The sequence below is a fragment of the Platichthys flesus genome, chromosome 2 (genome assembly GCF_949316205.1).
Source record: "Platichthys flesus chromosome 2, fPlaFle2.1, whole genome shotgun sequence".
Taxonomy (NCBI): Eukaryota; Metazoa; Chordata; class Actinopteri; order Pleuronectiformes; family Pleuronectidae; genus Platichthys; species Platichthys flesus.
Window position 1 is genome coordinate 9,095,641 of NC_084946.1, and position 18,904 is coordinate 9,114,544.

The following is an 18,904-nucleotide window of genomic DNA, read 5'->3' on the forward strand; positions in this document are numbered from 1 at the left end:
GTACACTGGTGCCTCCGCTGGGAGAAGAGACAAATCTCATATCAGTCGAGAGAGGAGGCTGATATTGAAAATCATCTGGAATTTTCGCCTGGCACGATATTGGAAATCCTTATTCTAATTGCATGAATGAATTGAATGTGCTCTTCTGATAAATCCACTCTGCCACCAAGGGAATTGTGTAAATGAAGCATCACAGATTTGTTTGTGTGTTTACGGCATGTGTGTGTGTTTGACTGCCCTTAAGTCATTTTCATACTCGCCTTGTGCCGGTGTTGATTGCTTGTTTACTCAAGCAAAAACTCTGTTCACAGTGTTAACATATCATATAAATGAAACTCTTGACAAGATCTCCCACCCACATATTACAACATATCAAATAGGGATGAGAGGAACATTTTTCAAAATATCGGTTACCACGTGAAGGAACGGGAGACAGCATATCAGTATAGAAAACCATATTTATTTCTCATAAGGCTGTCCTGTAATGTACTTATATCTACTGGGGGATAACTGCATGTTTCTCCATTGTGACTAATACTTTCTCTCTGTCATTTGGAATAAATCATTTCTCTCTGGTGTGGGAGAGCGAGATCTACACGACAAACACAATAAAGCCGCCGTCCGCGACCGCTCTCCACGGGCTACACTGGTGCTAACTGTCCGATTACGGTCCCAGATCTTCTGATGCTGTTCTATGTCCCTGCTGGATCTGAGTGGAAAGCTCAGGGGCTGTTGTCGTCGGGGCTGCTTTCTTTATTGAGGCAGTTCTATACAGTGTTTTCCTCGTCTTTAAAGATACTACAAGCATTTTCGGGCTTCACCAACAGTGTTGCTGAATGACAAAAGTGACCAATACTTATTTTCAGGATTCCAATGGGGCTGTTTCCAATGCAAGCATACACACAACACTGTATTCGGACAAGAGCCTCGGTAGAATATATTCAGGGTCTGATCAACACCCGGAGCTCTTAATAGTCTTCAGCTTCTTGGATCTGTCATCTAATATGTAATGTATTTATATATGTATATGTACACAAATGATCTTACATACAAAGAAAAGAGGTGCTCATTAATTTACACTGGGCATGCCCACTGATCAACGTCAAATGTCCATCAAGGAGTTTGAAGGTGAGGCCATGAGGGAAGCTCAGGCCCCCCCGAAAGATTCCTCCTCAACCCGTCATAGGCTGCTAGTGGCCATGTTCACGGGAAATCCAGTACATGACTGTCCTCTGTGTCCTCACGGCAAAGCCATCCTGCTGAGGCGGTGAGTCCAATACAAACACCGGCCTCGCAGAGAGAAAAGGATATCAGGGTAATTTCTCTCCTACAGTTCTGCGGATTCCCATGTTCGGGTCCATGTAAGCCCCTCAATCCATCTACCTTCAGGCAGGCTGCGCAAATGTCTTCAAATAATGTTTTAACAACCTCTAAATAACCCCCGCTAAGCTGCCTCAGTTTTCGAGGGCGAGACAGAGTGCGTTGGGAACAGAGAGCAGGAGCATGTCGGAAACTGGCCACAGCTGTGCGGAAGAGGAGAGTCACCAACATGGGGCTCATTGATCAAACAGGGGATTAGTCTGGTTTCAAATCCTTGGCACCACACGAGCAAAGCTGTTTATCTGGGTGGATATCCTTTTTGTGGTCCCAGGTAATCCAGTCAGTAGCAGTGGATGTAATAGTTTCAGTGCGTTCGATGGGAAGAGAAAAGGGGGGTAGGTGAGGGGAAGAGCCTGGCACGCAGACCTGCAGTAGGAGCTCTCCGTTAGGTCCTGGGATGAATCTGCAACACAGAGGAGGGAGAAGAGAGGAAAGAAAACACACATACACTTAGACAGAACAAAGGCATACAAGTGAGCGAGGATTAGACCCCGAAGAATTTCTCTGTTTGCATGTCTCAAAAACAAGAGGGGAGTCTTTTGAACTGTGGAGGCTTTGTACCGCCCAGTCTCCCCTCCTGGTTCCTGCTCCTACTAAAAACAGACTGCTCAGACGAGCAGAAAAATACAAATGCAGAAATTGGAAGTGTGTTCAAGTGCACTGGAATATGTCAGGCAGCCAACTTATACGAAAGGAAATAAAACCCAGATGTGTTTCCATGCTGTGTATGTCTGCTTCAGAAAGTTGACACTCATATTTGGCATATTCTGGACTTCATCTCAGACCATCTCTAGCCTTGCTAAATGGGATCGAGGCCCCCGCTGTGGAGTCTGAGCTGTCTCCCTCCGTGACTCTAGTTCAGGGACTTTTATTCTACCTCAGTTGCAGACCTGGACACAATTCAGAGGTATGTTGTGCCTTGAGACTGCTATTGAATATGCTGCTTTTCACCATCCTTCTCAACCTGATGCTCAATAAAAAAAATTTGGATGACGTCCGTGACAGTTAAAGCAGCCGAGTTATTTGCCCTCATATGATGTCTCCACAGCAAAAGCCTGTAATTTTTTGTCAGACTATTTCCTTAACTTCATTTTCTATCACATTTTCTAGTTATTCTGCTGCTTTGAGTTTCTTACAGTGAATAAATCTGTAGTCCTGTGGTCACCGTGGAGCCAATTAGAAATCCCCTAATCCCGTCCAACAAGAAATACAGCCGTGACATTTCCTGTACGCTTGGCAGGTGGTAGCCAGGTGTGTGGATTTGATTGTGGAGGGTGCTGTTGGGAAGCTGTAGCACATAGAGAGTCTTAACGCTCCGCTATGTTGGAAATGCTGGCAGGAGAGCCCAATGATTTTATTAACCATTTTTTTCCAATGGATAGTTTCGTGCACCTGTACTCACCCACTGCACCGTGTGTTATTTTAGGAAAATGCTTCAGAGAACAAATAGAGAAGCAGGCGGACTTGCAGGTATTATAATGTGGGTTTAATTTAATGTGAACATTAAGAAACAGAAGACATATGCACTGTAGTTATATTGTTGCTTGGCCGCATTAGATTTGTCATAATCATTTAAAAGTAATTATAACGAAGTCGTTTTGGAATCATACACTCTTTTCAACCAATATATATCATGAAGGAACTTGAATTGTGTTATTTGCGGCTTAGACTCTTTGTCCTCATCACAATGCATAGGTTTATATCTCTTTTCAGATAAGGTGCTCACTTGAATTATTAAAAATTAGTGTCTGTTTAAGCCTGCCTGTTTGGAATGGGCAGTTCTCTGGTCCTGTGTTAAAGCTCTGCAGCAACTTCTTCATTGGTCATTAGTGAGTCCTCCTGGAACAGTTCTTGACCTTCTAAAATGGAATTGAATTGAAAATTCTACAATGTACTGCCACTTTTTACTGTTTGCATGCTGAAGGCTGTTTGCCGATCTTTTTTATTAACAGTCTATGATGTAAGTGAAGTTAGAAGACTTCACTTATGTGTTCATCCTACCTGGTTTATTTGCAACAAAGATGTTATGGTCAATGTGTTACAAATGAAACTGTTCACATGTTATATATAAGTTATTTACTTCACTGCTGTTATTTGTTCCTACATTGCATGGACACAATCTTCAGACCCAAGTTCATACATTTTCAAAATGGCTCTGTAATTACACTTGGTATAAAGCATTAAAATTACAAAACAAATTTTGTGCTTTTACTTTGCGGACAAACTGCTAAAAAATAAATAATTTATTCTATGAATGTAATGTTTTTGTCATTATGTCTTTGTCTCAGTCTGATATGGTGAAATAAAACTTATAATTTATCAAACTTTTGAAATTTTGATGCACTGTTTGACCCAGTTGCAAACCCATGATGTACTGATATATTTATCTGTGGATGTAGAAGACATGTTCAACTTGGTCCACAGACTGACTGGTAGTCAGTACCCTATCCATTACAGTTTTTTAGAAGGTACTTAGTTGATTAATATCAATATCCTTTGTATTTTGATAGAGATCCAGATCCAAATGAACAATATCTTTACTAAAATAACATATTTGAATTATTGCGCAGCTATCTCTCAGTTTTGTGCTCTAGTTTGTCTGAGGACACTGCTGCTAGAAGGTTCCTGACACAAGGGAGGCATCACTGAAAAAAAACTCATTGGCTGCAAGAAAGTTATTAGCTTGAGATCTAATATCATATGACCTATCAGCTCCTTGAAAAAGAAACACTATTGATATCCTCTCCGTTGCTGACGATATCATTCCTATTAAACCAGTTGACCTGCCGTGGTTCCTCTGTGAGCTTGAAAATCTCGGATTTAACACATTGATTTCTCCTCCATGTTGTGTCACAGCGTCTCTCCATCTCTTTTATTTCGTGATCTTTAAACAGAGTAATCCTCTGGGCTCATCCGTCCAGCATTTGCATCTGTGTCATCTGCTGTATGACGAAACATAAAAAATGTTGGCGCGGAGAATGACCTCTGCCAGAAAAAGAGCAGTAACAGGTTACACATTACAGCTCGCTTGCTACACTTCCGACACAATCCACCGGAGGTTTGTTAGCGAGAGAAGAGGGTTTTTATGCAAATGCTGTCATTTCAGCCCACGTGCATGTGAGTCTGTGTGACTAAAAGTGTCCTCTGTTCTTTTTTGTCCTCTGCCTCTTCAAATGAACAGTGCAGCAGGTAGCAGCGGATCGCTCAAGGATTTCCTGCCTATCCCGTCGTTGCTGGCAACTAAGCCTTCTGCATTCTAATTTGCTGGCTGCATTAAATTGCAATTTACTCAGACTTCAGTTAGTAAAAGGAGCCAAGGACGACTGCCTTAGCTAAAGAATTTTGTGCAAACACAGACTAGCCTTTCCCACCTCTCTTGGTTAAGAGCTGAGCAAATCAATCATGCGGCATGAGAAACTCTTTCAAACAGCGCTAAAGAGCACCCACTAAAAACAGAAGACTCCAGACAACAAAATACACCAAGATCCATTTAATGTGATATTGACAATGGAAAGAGCAAAGAAAGGAAAACAAGTATAAATTAATTAGAAGCTCCTGGAATGAACTCCTCCTCATTAAACCTGTATAAAAATGCCATGAGGATGACAACCCGGGCCGGTCTGTGCAGCCACCTGTCAGCTCACAATTTTAAAATAAACAAGCAATCTATTATTTATCCCCGATGACACACTGTTTGCCATATGTGCATGATTTTATGTTAGTCTTCATGATGTCATTATACAGGAGTGAAGGAGAAGGAGGAGGGGTGATGGTGAAGATGCGGCATGGCCGGCGTTCACATTGGATTTGACAAATCAAGATGGGGATGGTTCTGCTGGCAGGTCACTTTTGCTCTGAAACGGTCTCACAGACGGGCCCCTTGTCAAAGTGAGTTATCTAATGACGACTGTATGTCAGTGTTTATGCTGCAGTGTGAAATCACTTAAAAAAGGCCATTAAAATTGATTTAATGCTGATGAGGGCTGTAGTATGCATGTACAGTGTGATGCTCTTGCCTTATTACGGGTGACATGTTCATATTCACTCTAGCACATAGTGAGGTTATCAAGTGAACAAAATTATTTTTCACAATCATGAGAAACAGGGACAAGAACGAGTGGGAGGAAAGATGTTCTCAATGTTTTCATTACAGCCTCCCTCATTCTGCCTGTCGCTCTTAAGGTGTCTAATTGTTTGGAGGGAGCAGAAAGGGATTGATCTATTTAGCCAGTGGAGCGAGTAATGCAGATCTATGGTGGGCGAGTGTTTTGGAAGGTGCTCCCCAGCCTCGCTCTCACTGTGACTTCCTCAAACAAAAGGGCCTGCCTTGTCTGCTGCTACAGAACAGGCAATGAAGGGCTCCCTCTCTGAAAGACATAAAGAAAGAAAAGAAGAAACATGGGTGTCAGGGACTTGCTTTGCTCGGCTTCGTTACTTTTCATGCCAATTTTTCATGAAACACGATGATGAAGTAAGTGTGTGTGTGTGTGTGTGTGTGTGTGTGTGGGTGCACACTTGTGCGTGCCGGCCTCATTGTGCTTTACTGACACTTTTCAGAGCAAAGTGAAAACCTGCAGGAAATAAAAAGGCTGCGGATAGGAAATATAAAGAAACAATGGCGCGTTGTGGGCTTGCTGTCTTGTGACGAATCAAATACAAATGAGGCAATTTGGCCTGAGAGGCAGGTGAATGAGGAATGTTGATTAAAAACAGAGAGCAGAGTGCAGGATAAAAGGCCTTTCATGTAGACTGTGGGCTAGCTGCCTCAACAAGGAGCTCAGAGGGGGATCAGGATATCAAGTGGACTCTGATAAGAAGCCACACAACCAAAATGGAAAAGACCTGCCCGGGGTTGTAGCGCACACATGTGAGCAAACACTCATACGCACTTTCATAAATAACAAACAAACTGGACATGTGCGCGTGTACATAACTAGAAGGGAACACAGAGAGGAGCAAGTAGCATGTCACAGATTAGTGGCTAATGGGATTGGCAGACCGATGCAAGGCGCTGTAATCAAGCCCACACAGTGGCCGATAGCAAAGACAGGACATGGAACAAAGGAAGCAATGAAAGGCAGAGGGCCACTACACACTGATCACAGACTGCAAGGTTCTGCTGAGAGGTGGACCTGCTTCCCTGTGTGACTCTACAGAACTATGAAAGTGCTGCTGCAGTATATGCATGTTTATTTACACCACATCTGTGTGGTATATATGACACAGTTTATATGAAAAACGCAGCAACTTATTTCTTATTTATGCGCGCTGCCTGCGCTGGGTGATAAATATTTACAGAGGGTGGTGGTGCGTTCAGTATTTGTGTCACGCCTTCCTAATCATGCACAGCATGTAAACACACACTTGATTATTTTCCACCGAGTATTTGGGTTAATGAGAAGTCATTGAACACGATTCGGTTCCATTCTACCCAACACTACAGTGCATATAGAGTGGTGTGAGTGTGTGTGTGAGAGAAAGAGAGGCGGACACAGACTCAGAGAACAGCTTAAGAAAAAGACTAACCTTTACAGAAGCTAGAATGCAGCTCAATTTCCGTGGACGCATCATCTGCATTTTGCTTCCAGAAGCTAAAAAGGGGAGTATGGCTGGGTGTTCTGCAAAGAGAGGGTCAAGCGATAAGGACATGTGTCTTTTGGGTAGCAAAAGCAGCTTAAGGCTTTCGGCCCTCTTCAATTTTATTTATAGCTATGCATTAATGCTTTTTCGCCATCTATGTGAAAACATTTACAATCTTTCACAATATCATAATTTGTGCCCAGGTATTTAAAAAAAAACAATAATCAGCCAAAACGTATTTATTTTAAAATTGTGCAATGGACTAAAGTGAGAATTCGAGATGCATTCTTTAAAGAAAACCAAATACTGCACCTTACCTTGACAGGCTGGAAAGCCCCATTCCATCAACTTCTTTCTGAAAGTTTTAAGCCTGTGGTGGCTGTTAGGGGAAGGGGGGGGCCCAGTGAAAGCTTTATGTCTATCTGCTGCCACATAAATCTGCAGAACAACCTTGGGAAGCCCCGTGTGGTCTAACCTTCACTGGCTGTTCCCTGTTTCCCTACCATCACATTAGTCTCTGCTCCGATTCAAAGTCATTGCCACCGAGCGCTAAGAGAACACTTGGGGCTGATGTGTGTGTGTGTGGGTGTGTGTGTGTGTGTGTGTGGGGGGGGGGGGGGGGGTCAAGCAGGTAGGGGAGGGGTGAGTCAATTAAATTAATCCAAATCGGGTGATCAACCTGTCACAGAGTGCTGGACTGCTGGCTTCGAGGACTTAACTCCCTTCATTATTTTCGCATGCCGCATTTGGAGTCGATTTACAGAGCTGAAAGGGAGCGCAGAAGCAACGTGGCTGTTCACTTTATCTCTGAGAGGAGTGCAGCCCGAGGCAGAGCCCACCTGTTTGTTTACTTCCTGCTTTACGCTTGTTCTCCACCACTACTGGGCCCTTACACAGGTTACTCACAACAAACGGAATCTAACTCGTTAAAACAGAGAGTTTTCTCTGTACCGTATAATTGTAAGTGTACGCATCCTTTTTTACCCACAGGTTTGACACTGTGCATGCTCGATTGTTCAGTGACTAAAGTTGAATTAGAAGTGAAGCAGGCCAATTGCAGAGAAGCCTTGTTAAAGCATCAACTTGTCCAAACAGATTTGTCTTATTTCTTTGTGACTTTCTTTGTTTAAGTCGAAGAAGGAGAAGGTTGAATTGTAAATCTAATGTCATGTACTTACTGAAAACGGTGCAAGGGTGTACATGAGGATATGTGTTAGTGTGCTTCAGTTAGAATATACACATACAGCACAGGTATGTATTGTATATGTATTTTTGCATCTTTGCACAGTAGGTGTGTGTGTGTGTGTGTGTGTGTGTGTGTGTGTTTGTGTGTGTGTGTGTGTGTGTGTGCGTAGAGAACGTGTGAGGCCTCACCCTCGTGGTCTTGATTTTATTCCCAGAGGAGCACATCCATCCAGAGTTGTCAGGCAGAGTCTTGCACTCTTCTCCATCCAGACACGGTTCCATCTCACACCACCATTTCCCAATTACAATGGACGCTGGGGAAGGTGAGCACAGACATGCATGGAGCAGGTTGGTATTTCACAGAAACAACTGTGTACATATATATATATATATATATATATATATATATATATACATATACATATACATATATATATATATACCAGCAATAACAACTTGACTTTAATGTGCAAAAGTAACAAATAATAGTGTAAAAGAAAAAAAGAAAACACACAGAAGAACCACAATTTATTATGTAGGTGGAATCATCACAAAATGTCAATCAAATGCTGATGCCTCCCACATAAACCTATTTTGTATTCATATTCTAAACAGTCGAACTACATGTTTACACACATGGGCGAATGTCTAGATGATTGTTTTCTCTTCTCTTCTGCCTCAGAGCAGTCATATCATTGCTGCATGGATACCTCCTCTGTTGACAATAATGTCTTAAACCAACAGAAATGAATCATTATTTCGTTTTTGATATAGCTACATTGCATGTACGAGCGCAATCTCATTTTTTAATCAAAACTAATTGCCTCTCATTAACAACGACTGAATATTTCCTGCAGCTATCTGACAAAAACAAATATGTTCTCATCTTCTAATCAAGATCTCGCTCTCCCTCCCCTCTCCCTCCCTTCACTCTCTCTCTCTCTCTTTCTATTGCTGCGTGTGTGTTTTAGGAGTTTGATGATACAAAATTATACCTTTCATAATAGATGATCAACCTGAGCAGAATAAATATATGAAAAAAAGCTTTGTTTCGTATATGTTTCTCTAATTAACTTTCCTCAGTTCATATGTTCAATTAATCTTATGAAGAAAGTATCCGCCCCTTCACATCCAGTTGTTCTTGATTTGAGATGAACAAGTGTATTTATAATACTAATGATGGAGTCTAACTAGTAACTCGTAATTTCATTTTCCAAACCCTTTTTTGAACCTTTGGGAAAATTACACACAGGTATTCCGGACAAAAACTGGACACAGAGTTACACCCCACTGCTGTTCGCTAAACTTGCTGCATTTGCTGACTTCCTCCTTCGTTTTCTCCACCATGAGCCCTGAGGATACTGAAAGCCAGAATGAGAGCATCCACCAACCAGCTGTGAACCTGCCCTTTGGCTTTCCCCATGGTTGTTTACTTTATCCACTAATTACCACATGTTGGCCCATCCTCCACTGCACTCCTGCTCCCCTGCTTTTTCTCCCTCCATCGTCCCCCACGGGCTGTTGTTAACCATGTTTACAATCAGCTGCTTCTCAGGTGCAACACCATAACTAGACAGGAAGTCTTTCTTAAGTGGCAAGTTATGACTTGGCTGGAGGACATTTGCTTAACTAGTTCCATCGAGTGCTCTCTGCTCAACCACTTCCCTTTGCTGCAGAGAGGCAGAAGACTTTCTTTCTCAGAGTCCGGACACATGTGCATATATGTCATATATTATTCCCTCCTCCAAGGAGTTTATGTTTCACTGGCGTTTGATTGTTTATCTGTTTATTAGCAGGATAACTCCTGCTCAAACTGTTTTTTTTTTTTATTTTGTAGATGAATGTGACATTATCCAAAGGGTAGACAATAACATTTTGGAGCAGATTTGACATTTTTTTACTTTCTGTCAAGATGGAGTATTTATATTGGTATTTGTTGGTAATCAGGATTACACAAAGAAGTACATGACAGATTTTCATGTAACCCGGAGGAAGGATGTGGTTTGGATAAGAACCCATCAACTTTTGTTGTGATCAGGGGACTGGTCAAGGATTTTTTTTTCACTTGCCTCAACATTGTGAGCTTCGGCTCTTTTCAACATCTTCATTGATTTTTGAGATTTGAAGGTACTATTTAACCCATTGGAAGTCTAGAAAAGGCAACAACTTTATATTGAAAGTTTTTAGTTTTGAACATAATCCATGTTTCTGAGGAGGGACTTAGGGAGCTGGTTGTTTCATGAAACATCTGCTCCTGTTGGTGATATTTATTTAATGACGTGGTTTTGTTCTTTTTTCCCATGATGCAGTGTTTTTATGACTCTGGCTTTTATTAAATTATTTAAAGGTTCAGTGTGTAGAACTTAGTGATATCTAGTGGGGAAGTTGCATGTTGCAGCTGATTACCCCTCACCGCACCGTCCCCTTCCAAACATGACAGAGAACCTGTGGCGGCCTTCAGTCGTCGTAATAACTCAAAAGGAGTTTAGCTTGTCCTCTCTGGATTACTGCAAAAAATATGGCGGCATCCGTAGAGAGGACCCTCTCCATATATAAAGTATTTGAATACACTAGTGAAAACATCACTAGGATTATTTTACATTCACTTTCTGCCAATAGATGCCTTTCATTAAAAAACACTGGACATTTGAAGGGACATGATTCAGACAATGGATTTATTGAGGATGAAACATCCAACCAGTGACAGTACTATACCTTCTCATTAACTGTACTTTATGCCCACAAGATCAATGATGGATTACCAGAGGCTTGACAAATAGCAGGAAATATGTCACTGCTCAGAAATTGTCAACTAGAGCTGTTAAAAAAAAACCTCTTGTTAAACAGGGGTTAAATAAGGTCACATCAAGGCAAAGATCAGATGAGGATAATTCACCATCTTTAAAAGCTACCGGATCTCTGGGTAATGTCTTGACAGCTTCTAATGGTGTAATAAAATGAGAGTAAAAGTTTAATGACCTGGGATTATTATATGCATCTAATATATATTCAAATTTGATCTTTGAAAATCTCTCTCCGTCGGTCAATGAGGCGGACAGCAGGCTCATCTCAGGACAAGTTGACAGCACAATGTAGTGACCCGTGAGCTCTGATGGCCACGAGGATATGAACCAGACAGAGTTCGGCCCTCACACAAAACACACACACACAAACACTCTTCATGTCTGTGGCTGTACCTGGGCCAGGACATCTGGCTCTGACCTTGACCACTGGAGAAGAGCCATTTCTGGGTCAGGATCCATGCATCACTCCCCGGTGACCGCTGACCTCCAACAGTCGTTTTACTTTAACTACTCCCTGAGCAATCGTCAGCGTAGAGGGTATGACCTTTGTTCCAACATGAGCAAACTTTACTCCTCCTCTGTGTCTGCCACGGAGTGAAGGAGGAGGGGGGCATTACAGCCGACCCCTGTCCTAATTCCTGCTATAGGTTCGCTATTCATTTTCAGATCCTTAATTTTTAGTACCAACATCAATTAATGTGATCTTCAGATGTTACCATAAAGAAGCTGCTGTACTCTGTCAGATATGACAGCTGGTCTCGGAATAATCCGCAAAGTGTAAGAGTGTTTGATTCGAGATGTTAGCCACGTAGCAGCCTGTAGTCTGCAGCTTTGATGGACAAACAACCGAGAGTAGGACTTGAATTGATTGAAAAACATGAAGCGATGGACCTTTAACAAGTGCATCTGTCAGATCACTGGTGAGCGGTCTCCGTGATGGATTGAACTCGCCGTCACGTCCCTGCCAGGTAGCAGAATGTTTGAACACCTTGACGGATGAGGAGCAGAATTGATTTCTGCCTGCGTCAGAATGTGAATACGCCTCTGAATAGTTAATGTTTCTTTAACTTAGAGCGGCCGCAGAGCTTGGCTTAATCATAGCAAAACAATGGCTTTCAAATTGTGTCGGCTGGAGTGTTTGCTGTTTTAAATTTTATTCACAGATGAGCTGCCTTCAGTCAAGACCTGGAGCAGAAAACAATCAGGTTTTAAATTGTTACGCCATCAATCAGGTTCAATTTACAGTTTGTGGTGAAGGATCACTGCCTTCCGAAAGTTCAAACTTCTTTTTTACAGACTGCAGGTCCTCTGGGTCTTTTCTTTCCCCCTTCACGTTAACAGTTTATATCAGTGCTCTTCTACAAGTGCCATGATCATTTATTACCCAGACAAGTAGCCAATCAATCGTTCACTCCTATAATCATGCAGGTAAGAATCATGTGAAAGAATTCCAGCGTAATATTTGTCTCAAAAACACATTTCCATCTCAATGAGACAGAGGTGTGCACCAGCAGTAAAGCACCGGAGGGGTCAAAGGAGCATGAAGCAAATGAAGCAAGTGTATAATTACAGCAGGACTGAGACTTGGACCACTGAACCCAAGGTCAGCCACAGATGTTCAATATTCTACATTAATCTTTGCCCGAGAGAGAGAGAGAGAGAGCCAAGGTTTAATTAGCTATTCAGAAAATATTTTCTCATCACATAACTTTAATTTTTGAATTTTGCAATGGATATTCCACAGACTTAAACAAGCCGTCCTGTTTTTAATTGATTATATTCTGTGTGGATGGGGAATTCAGATTAATTCTTGAAATTGCCTACAAAAACTTGGTCTGCATGATCTCAGATTCCTTAAGGTGAAACCAGAGTTTTCTTTTAGACAAACAAATGACAACAAGGTTTGTGAGGGTTGATGCACATCATCTATGCACTTATCCTTTGAGGGTGGAGCTGGTTCCCATATGTAACCAGTCTGTCTGGAGACCAAAAGAGATGAAACATGTTGACTGAAATGCATCAGCTATCTATAAGCATGGTCCCAAGATACTGGCCCGTGCCCCAAGACGCTAATTCGTGGTCAGATTACAGTTGATTTGTTCCGTTATTGGACACAAACAACCACTGACACATGTATTCACACCAATTCAGAGTCTGCAATTAACCCTAAGGCTTCCAATAAAAGCCATTATGAACATTGTATGTTTGCCTGTGGAAGTAGGATGTGTGTGTTTGTGTGGGGGTAGCATTCTTCAGATTTTGAAAGTGACTCAGGAAAATTGGATCTCCCACAGGGCGGACTTCCCTGATTCTTTACCTCTCTCTCTCTTTCTACATACAACCGCAGACTTGTCACTAGCGTGTCACTAGCTAGAGCAGAAAGAAAATATATATTTTTTGCTTTCTTAAAAAAGAAGAGAGAGATAAATAATTACACAAAAAAAACTAGGCGACCTTTCAACTCCAGCTGAGGGTCGGATCCTGCATCGGCAGGTTAGAGGTTGAGAGTCTAATCATCTGCCAAAGCTGTGTGAGCTCAGCAGGATGTGTCAAAGACGGAGGAGAAAACCTGCCTCACAATCATTATCCTCAACTTCTCGAAAGACCTGAACATCATTTCTGACCCAGGAGAATTTTGTGTGCTTGTAAGTCGCTCGTTATATCTGTCTATGTGTGTGTGTTTGTCAGTAAGAGAAAGGACTTATTGTTTTCCATTGTACATTATAATCTACTCCTTCTGTCCGTCCCCTCAGGCAGTCTCTGCAGCAGGTTTGTGTCTTGCCAGCCACATCCAGTCGTGTGAGGAGACGATGTGACAGCCCAACTGTGGGGGGGGTCAGAGATTTTATAGTGGGAGGATGAAATATCGGCTTTTCATTGTCATTCATCCAGGAAAGTACGGTGGTTAATAAACTCATATGTGCAGAAAATACATATGAACAAGCTTTACTAATAGTTCAGAAACTCTTTGCGGATTTGCATGGACATTTGTGATGTTTTGATTGATAATGTGCATCTGTTTGACCAATTGGCAGAGCTGTGGCATTTCTTGTCCCTCATCTCAAGTAGAGTCAATGTGTGTCCCCGCTGGATGTATCTCAAATGTACCATGACAACCTGTCATGCTCGGCTATATGCGCCCACAGCCAGACAGAAGGGTTCATTCCCCATCAGCGATCAGCGGCAAGCCGTCGTGTGCGTGGATTTCTTCTTGGGAATCTTTACTGCTACAGCGGCTACATTAAAGTGGTAGCATGTGTGCGTACCGTATCTGCATGCATGTAAACAGTATGTCCAAACTGTGGCTAAGGGCTTTACACGTCTCATACGCTGTATTAAAGGCAGCGGTGCAGTGACGAGTGCCTAATCTGACTGCATGTGATCGGCCCAGTGAGGCTGGAGAGATACGAGCGTTTGACTTGTTAAAAGGAATGTTCTTCACTGAAAGCCTTGTTGGCCCTGACATAACTGGGACATAGCTCTCCTTGTCAAAGCTAATAATCAATTCCCAACACGCAGCATAATCTGACAGCAGACCCCCACAGAGCATGACGCCCCCCAACGCAAGCTGTCGTCATAACCCCCTATATTAATAACAACCAAAACAGTTACCAATGGCAACTGAAATAACCCCATGTGGCCCACATTCACAAGGTGGAGAACGCTTGACAATGAGACTGATCTTCAGTGTGCGCTTTGATGTTGGGCTTTGATGCTAATGACCAATAATACAGTGCATGGAGAAGACCTGCTGTTTCTGCAAATTTTGCCAAAGATAAAGGAGCGTTAGCTCCCCCGGGCTCTGTGTTCAAACTTAACAACTGCTGAAGATATACTTCTGATTTGTTATATCAGAGCACTGGCTATTCTTTTTTGTGTAGGAACATAACCTGTGTATGGTACAGTGGCGGCAGGTGTCCCCCAGGGGTTGGCGAGATGAGATGGGTTGGGCTGCGGCATCGTTCCTTATCTGGATGGAACATTAATAACGCTGGGACCTGGGGAGAAAGCTCCATCTGGGCCAGGCCGGTGCGCTGCTAAGGGACCAGACCACTGACTCCACAAGTCTATAATCCCTCACATAGTAGCAAAGGTAGCCTGCGGCGCCCGGTTGACAAACACACACTTTCAAGTGTAGCTTTCCTAGACAATCAAAAGCTCTGGAACAGAGTGGCCCCCCCCACCTGCCTCTGTCCATTTATTTCCACATTTATAGAAAAAAATCTTGATTAAATGGTGCGTTTGCAGCATCTGACACTTCCAACTACAAATGAGCTCTAATGAATAATCACATATTTTTCCCTCTGCCCTTCAGCTCTTATCCCCTGATGGTTTCAGGGTTACATAAATAACAAACAGCCTCATTCACTTTAAAGAAAAGTGAATATTATCCAGGAGAAACTGTAAAGGCTTGCACTAATGGAAATAATAATCATTAACAGGCCAGGTCATCTTAACTCTTTCAATGTAGTGCAGTGCTTCCCAGTAGCACAGCTTGCTGCTCAGTGACTTGTCATTTCCATTTTTTCACCACACTTTCCATAAGTGCTTGTTAATCAATACGCTAACAGCAAGGATTCTCCCGCTGCAGGAGTCAGAAGCATAGAGGCATGAAGTGTTAACAACATCTTCCACTTCTTTCACCTCCACGCCTCAGTCCTTGTAATATCGCTTTTGATTCATACAGCTCTGTCCAGCTTCTGCCCTCGACTTTTGGGGATTTCCCCGCTACTGTATATTCACCTTCTATTATGTGCGGTTCACCTATAAGGACTGGGGTGTATTTCTTAGTTGAGTGCAAGAAAATGTCTCTCTTTTTTAGGTTTTTAAGTTTTTAAGGTATTTCATGAACTCTGTCTAGACAGTGCTCAGTGAAAGAGACACAAACTGAATGGATATAAGTCCAGAGTCCCTCGTCTGTTATGTGCTGCAGAGGAGACAGTGTCTGCCTCTCTGCTCAAGGACAACGCTGCCTGCTGAAAAAGCTACATCTCAAGGTCAGAGCTGTGTTAATGTTTCATTCAGGCGATGTCTCCAACCACAGGGCAAACACATCATCAGTTTTTCTGAACAAAACTCCCCAAAGACTGGAAAATTCCGCCGTTCACTGAAAAGTTTTATTGGGTTGCGGGGGATTTTTCATCCACCCGGGGGGGGAAAGTTCTTTTTTTGTGGCATCCTTGGGTAGCTAATTCATATTCTAGGGTCTTGTTGAGTGTCAGCTGTGGCTAACTAAGCCTGTGAAGCCCACTGAGCAGGCATGTCTGGACTTTCATGTAACATTCCTCGTAATGAATATATTTTTGGTGTCACTCCTCTGCGAGGGTCAGTCAGAGAAATAACTTTGATCTGTGCTGAAGGTGGAGGTGAAAAGATCAAGGCTGAGGTGCAATAAATGAGCTCCACGAGTGAAGGGGGCATCGCAGTTCTGTCTCAGTTGACTTGTGATTTCCTTCAGCTTTTTTTCCCCTTCACATGGAGCTACCTCAGCCTGATTGTTTTTCTCAGCTGAGGTAATTCAGGTGCACTAGCCTGGAGCTTCCCTGACTCGTGTTTATTAGTTATTCATTTCCATCAGCCTGAGCTGCCTTGGGCGATGTGATCTGCAACATGCTCCTTGCTCAGGTGTTCAACCGCCCGTCATCTCGCTCCCATGATGCCCAGCAGCGCAGCACTATACTGGGTTCGTAATGGTTGAATGTATTTTTGCTATCAGAGGAAAAAAATATCACAGAGAGACAGCAGTGAATGTTATATTGGAAAATGCTAAGGCTGAGCTGTTTATTAAAGCAAGTGAAGAATAAGTGTTTTCAAAACAACTCACTCAAACCTGAGGAAAATCTGGAGAGGTAGCTTACTCGTATTTCCATATTTCATATTCTACAAATCGAATATGAAATTATTGCACTCAACATTTTCCTGTAGTAAAGGCAAAGTATTATCATAAATAAGTACATTTGGTGTAAAAACTGTTATACTACTTTATTATTTGATTATTAGCATAAATGCATTACTTTAAATGTTGTAGTTGTTTGAGATTAAGTTACATGTTGACTCTTTAAGAGCTTTTGAGTAATTAAGTACATGGCAACACATTCTTTATAAATTTATCACAGTTGTAATTTGTAAACCTTATTCTAAACCTCTATATTGTAGCTGTCAGAGTATGATATTATAGTATTATAGTTCAAGTTAAGAACAGGTACCAGGATAATATGTTTAGGAATCGTTTTCAATTTCAATATTTTCCATACTTTCCGTATATGACCAAAGTAATAGTAAAATAAACCCCAACAAATTTAAATATTCAAATACCTTTACCATAATCACATGGAAACTTGATTTGAAGTTAGTTTGTTAAATTTCTTGTTTAGATTCATTTAGCATCAAATGTATTTTCATGACAGTGTCCTTTGGTTTATTATTTGTTTGACATGATTTCTATTTTCTATATCAGAGATAAAAAAAATATATATTCAAATCTAACATATATAATGTTAAATATTGGATGACCCTGAAAAACCCTTGATTATATGAACCCTTTTTTTTTGTCCATTAGTGTTTATCTCTACAAATACAGGACACAATATTTTTGCATTGTCAATGGATATCATTTGTACTTTTGTAAATAAGGAGGAGACTGAAGATGTATCACCAACAAAGACGTTTTCCCTCATAGCAGTCTTCATTAATAAACAAATTATTATTAAGAAAAATGAGTGGACCTCACCATCCACACAGGAGGGCTTGTTGCGTGTCGTCCCGGCCACTTTCCCCGGTAAACAGGAGCATTTGACTGTCTGAGAACGCTCCTCGATACGATTCTTGTTACAGCATCGGTGGGCGGCGATCACCTCGCACGTGCCTCCCTCTGCAGACAGACACAGAGGAAAACACATCATTAAAACCGAAGCAACCATAGATCTATACAGTGTTTTTAACATATAAATGAACAAGCATAAACCCAGACTGCCTCGCATCATATAGTGTGAAGCACATAGGAGTACATATATGTGTGTAACATATCAGCCCTCGAGGCATCTAAATTAGTATGTCATCTAATTGCCTCTTACTAAATGCTGGCTGTCCTCAGTACATACTAATATGCCCATCATAAAGATCACAAACACTTGGTATTCATCATTGTGCTTGCCTTGATATCTTTGAAATCTTCCGTATGTTGTCCATATGATTAGAAAGGATGAATGCTTTGTCTCAGTGAAGACCTGCCAGTTATCAGAGACGTAATGGCTGACACACGACCATGTTGCAATAGCATTTTTCACTTCCGTTAGCTGGACTTTGCTTATCGGCCGATATAGTGAGCCGATACCGGTGCATTTAAAAATGACATAAATAACATAGTGTATTTAAAAAGGTGTTTTAAATGCTACCAACCCTGAGTGGAAGGGATGATTGCTATCATTATTGTATGACCTGCCACTTACAGAGAGGGAATGCCATAGAGCTTCTTTTGTTATCTAGTTTGACAATCATAACTAAAGAAGAACACAAATAAATAAATCAAAGAACACAACAATTCCTATAAAAAACTTGCAGCCGCAGCCACAGTTTAGAAAAACAAAGTAAAAATACAGGTCTTGCAAATGGTATAGCTCACCATTTTCCTTGAGGGACTCTCCAGCGTAAACGTTTTGACGATTATTACAATTTTGAACAGCTCTGGTTAATGCTACAATAGAAATCTTTTCCCTCATCACCGGTCTAAAAACAATACTTGCCAGTGGCTGTACAGCACAACTGCTATTTGGAGCAGTGAAGAAGACACGGTTTCCAAGAAAATAAATGGTTTTGATACATGGTTTTGGATCGGTATGAGGCCTGACCCGGCATCTCCAGCAGTATCTGAGGTATTTCTGAGACTGGTATTGGAAGATCTCTTTTCTACTGTACGTTAAAACACTAACTCCAAAGCATAGGTGAAATCAGTCCGA

General features: G+C 41.7%; 1 protein-coding gene across 4 annotated transcripts in view; it reads right to left on the reverse strand.

The window, feature by feature from the left end:
• Positions 1 to 466: 466 nt before the first annotated feature.
• LOC133962077 (chemokine-like protein TAFA-1) overlaps positions 467 to 18,904 on the reverse strand; it is a 110,121-nt gene continuing 91,683 nt past the window's right edge. For 2 of the 4 annotated variants that reach the window (XM_062397520.1, XM_062397533.1), the window contains exons 3-6: positions 17,680 to 17,820; positions 8,335 to 8,459; positions 6,907 to 6,998; positions 467 to 1,783 (exon numbers count right to left, since the gene is read on the reverse strand). In XM_062397520.1, the coding sequence (XP_062253504.1) occupies positions 6,972 to 6,998; positions 8,335 to 8,459; positions 17,680 to 17,820 (293 nt within the window). In that variant the 3' untranslated portion in view covers positions 467 to 1,783; positions 6,907 to 6,971. Of the gene's footprint in view, positions 1,784 to 4,878; positions 5,748 to 6,906; positions 6,999 to 8,334; positions 8,460 to 17,679; positions 17,821 to 18,904 lie in introns of those variants that run through there. The other 2 variants (XM_062397525.1, XM_062397541.1) reach the window with 2 other exon arrangements.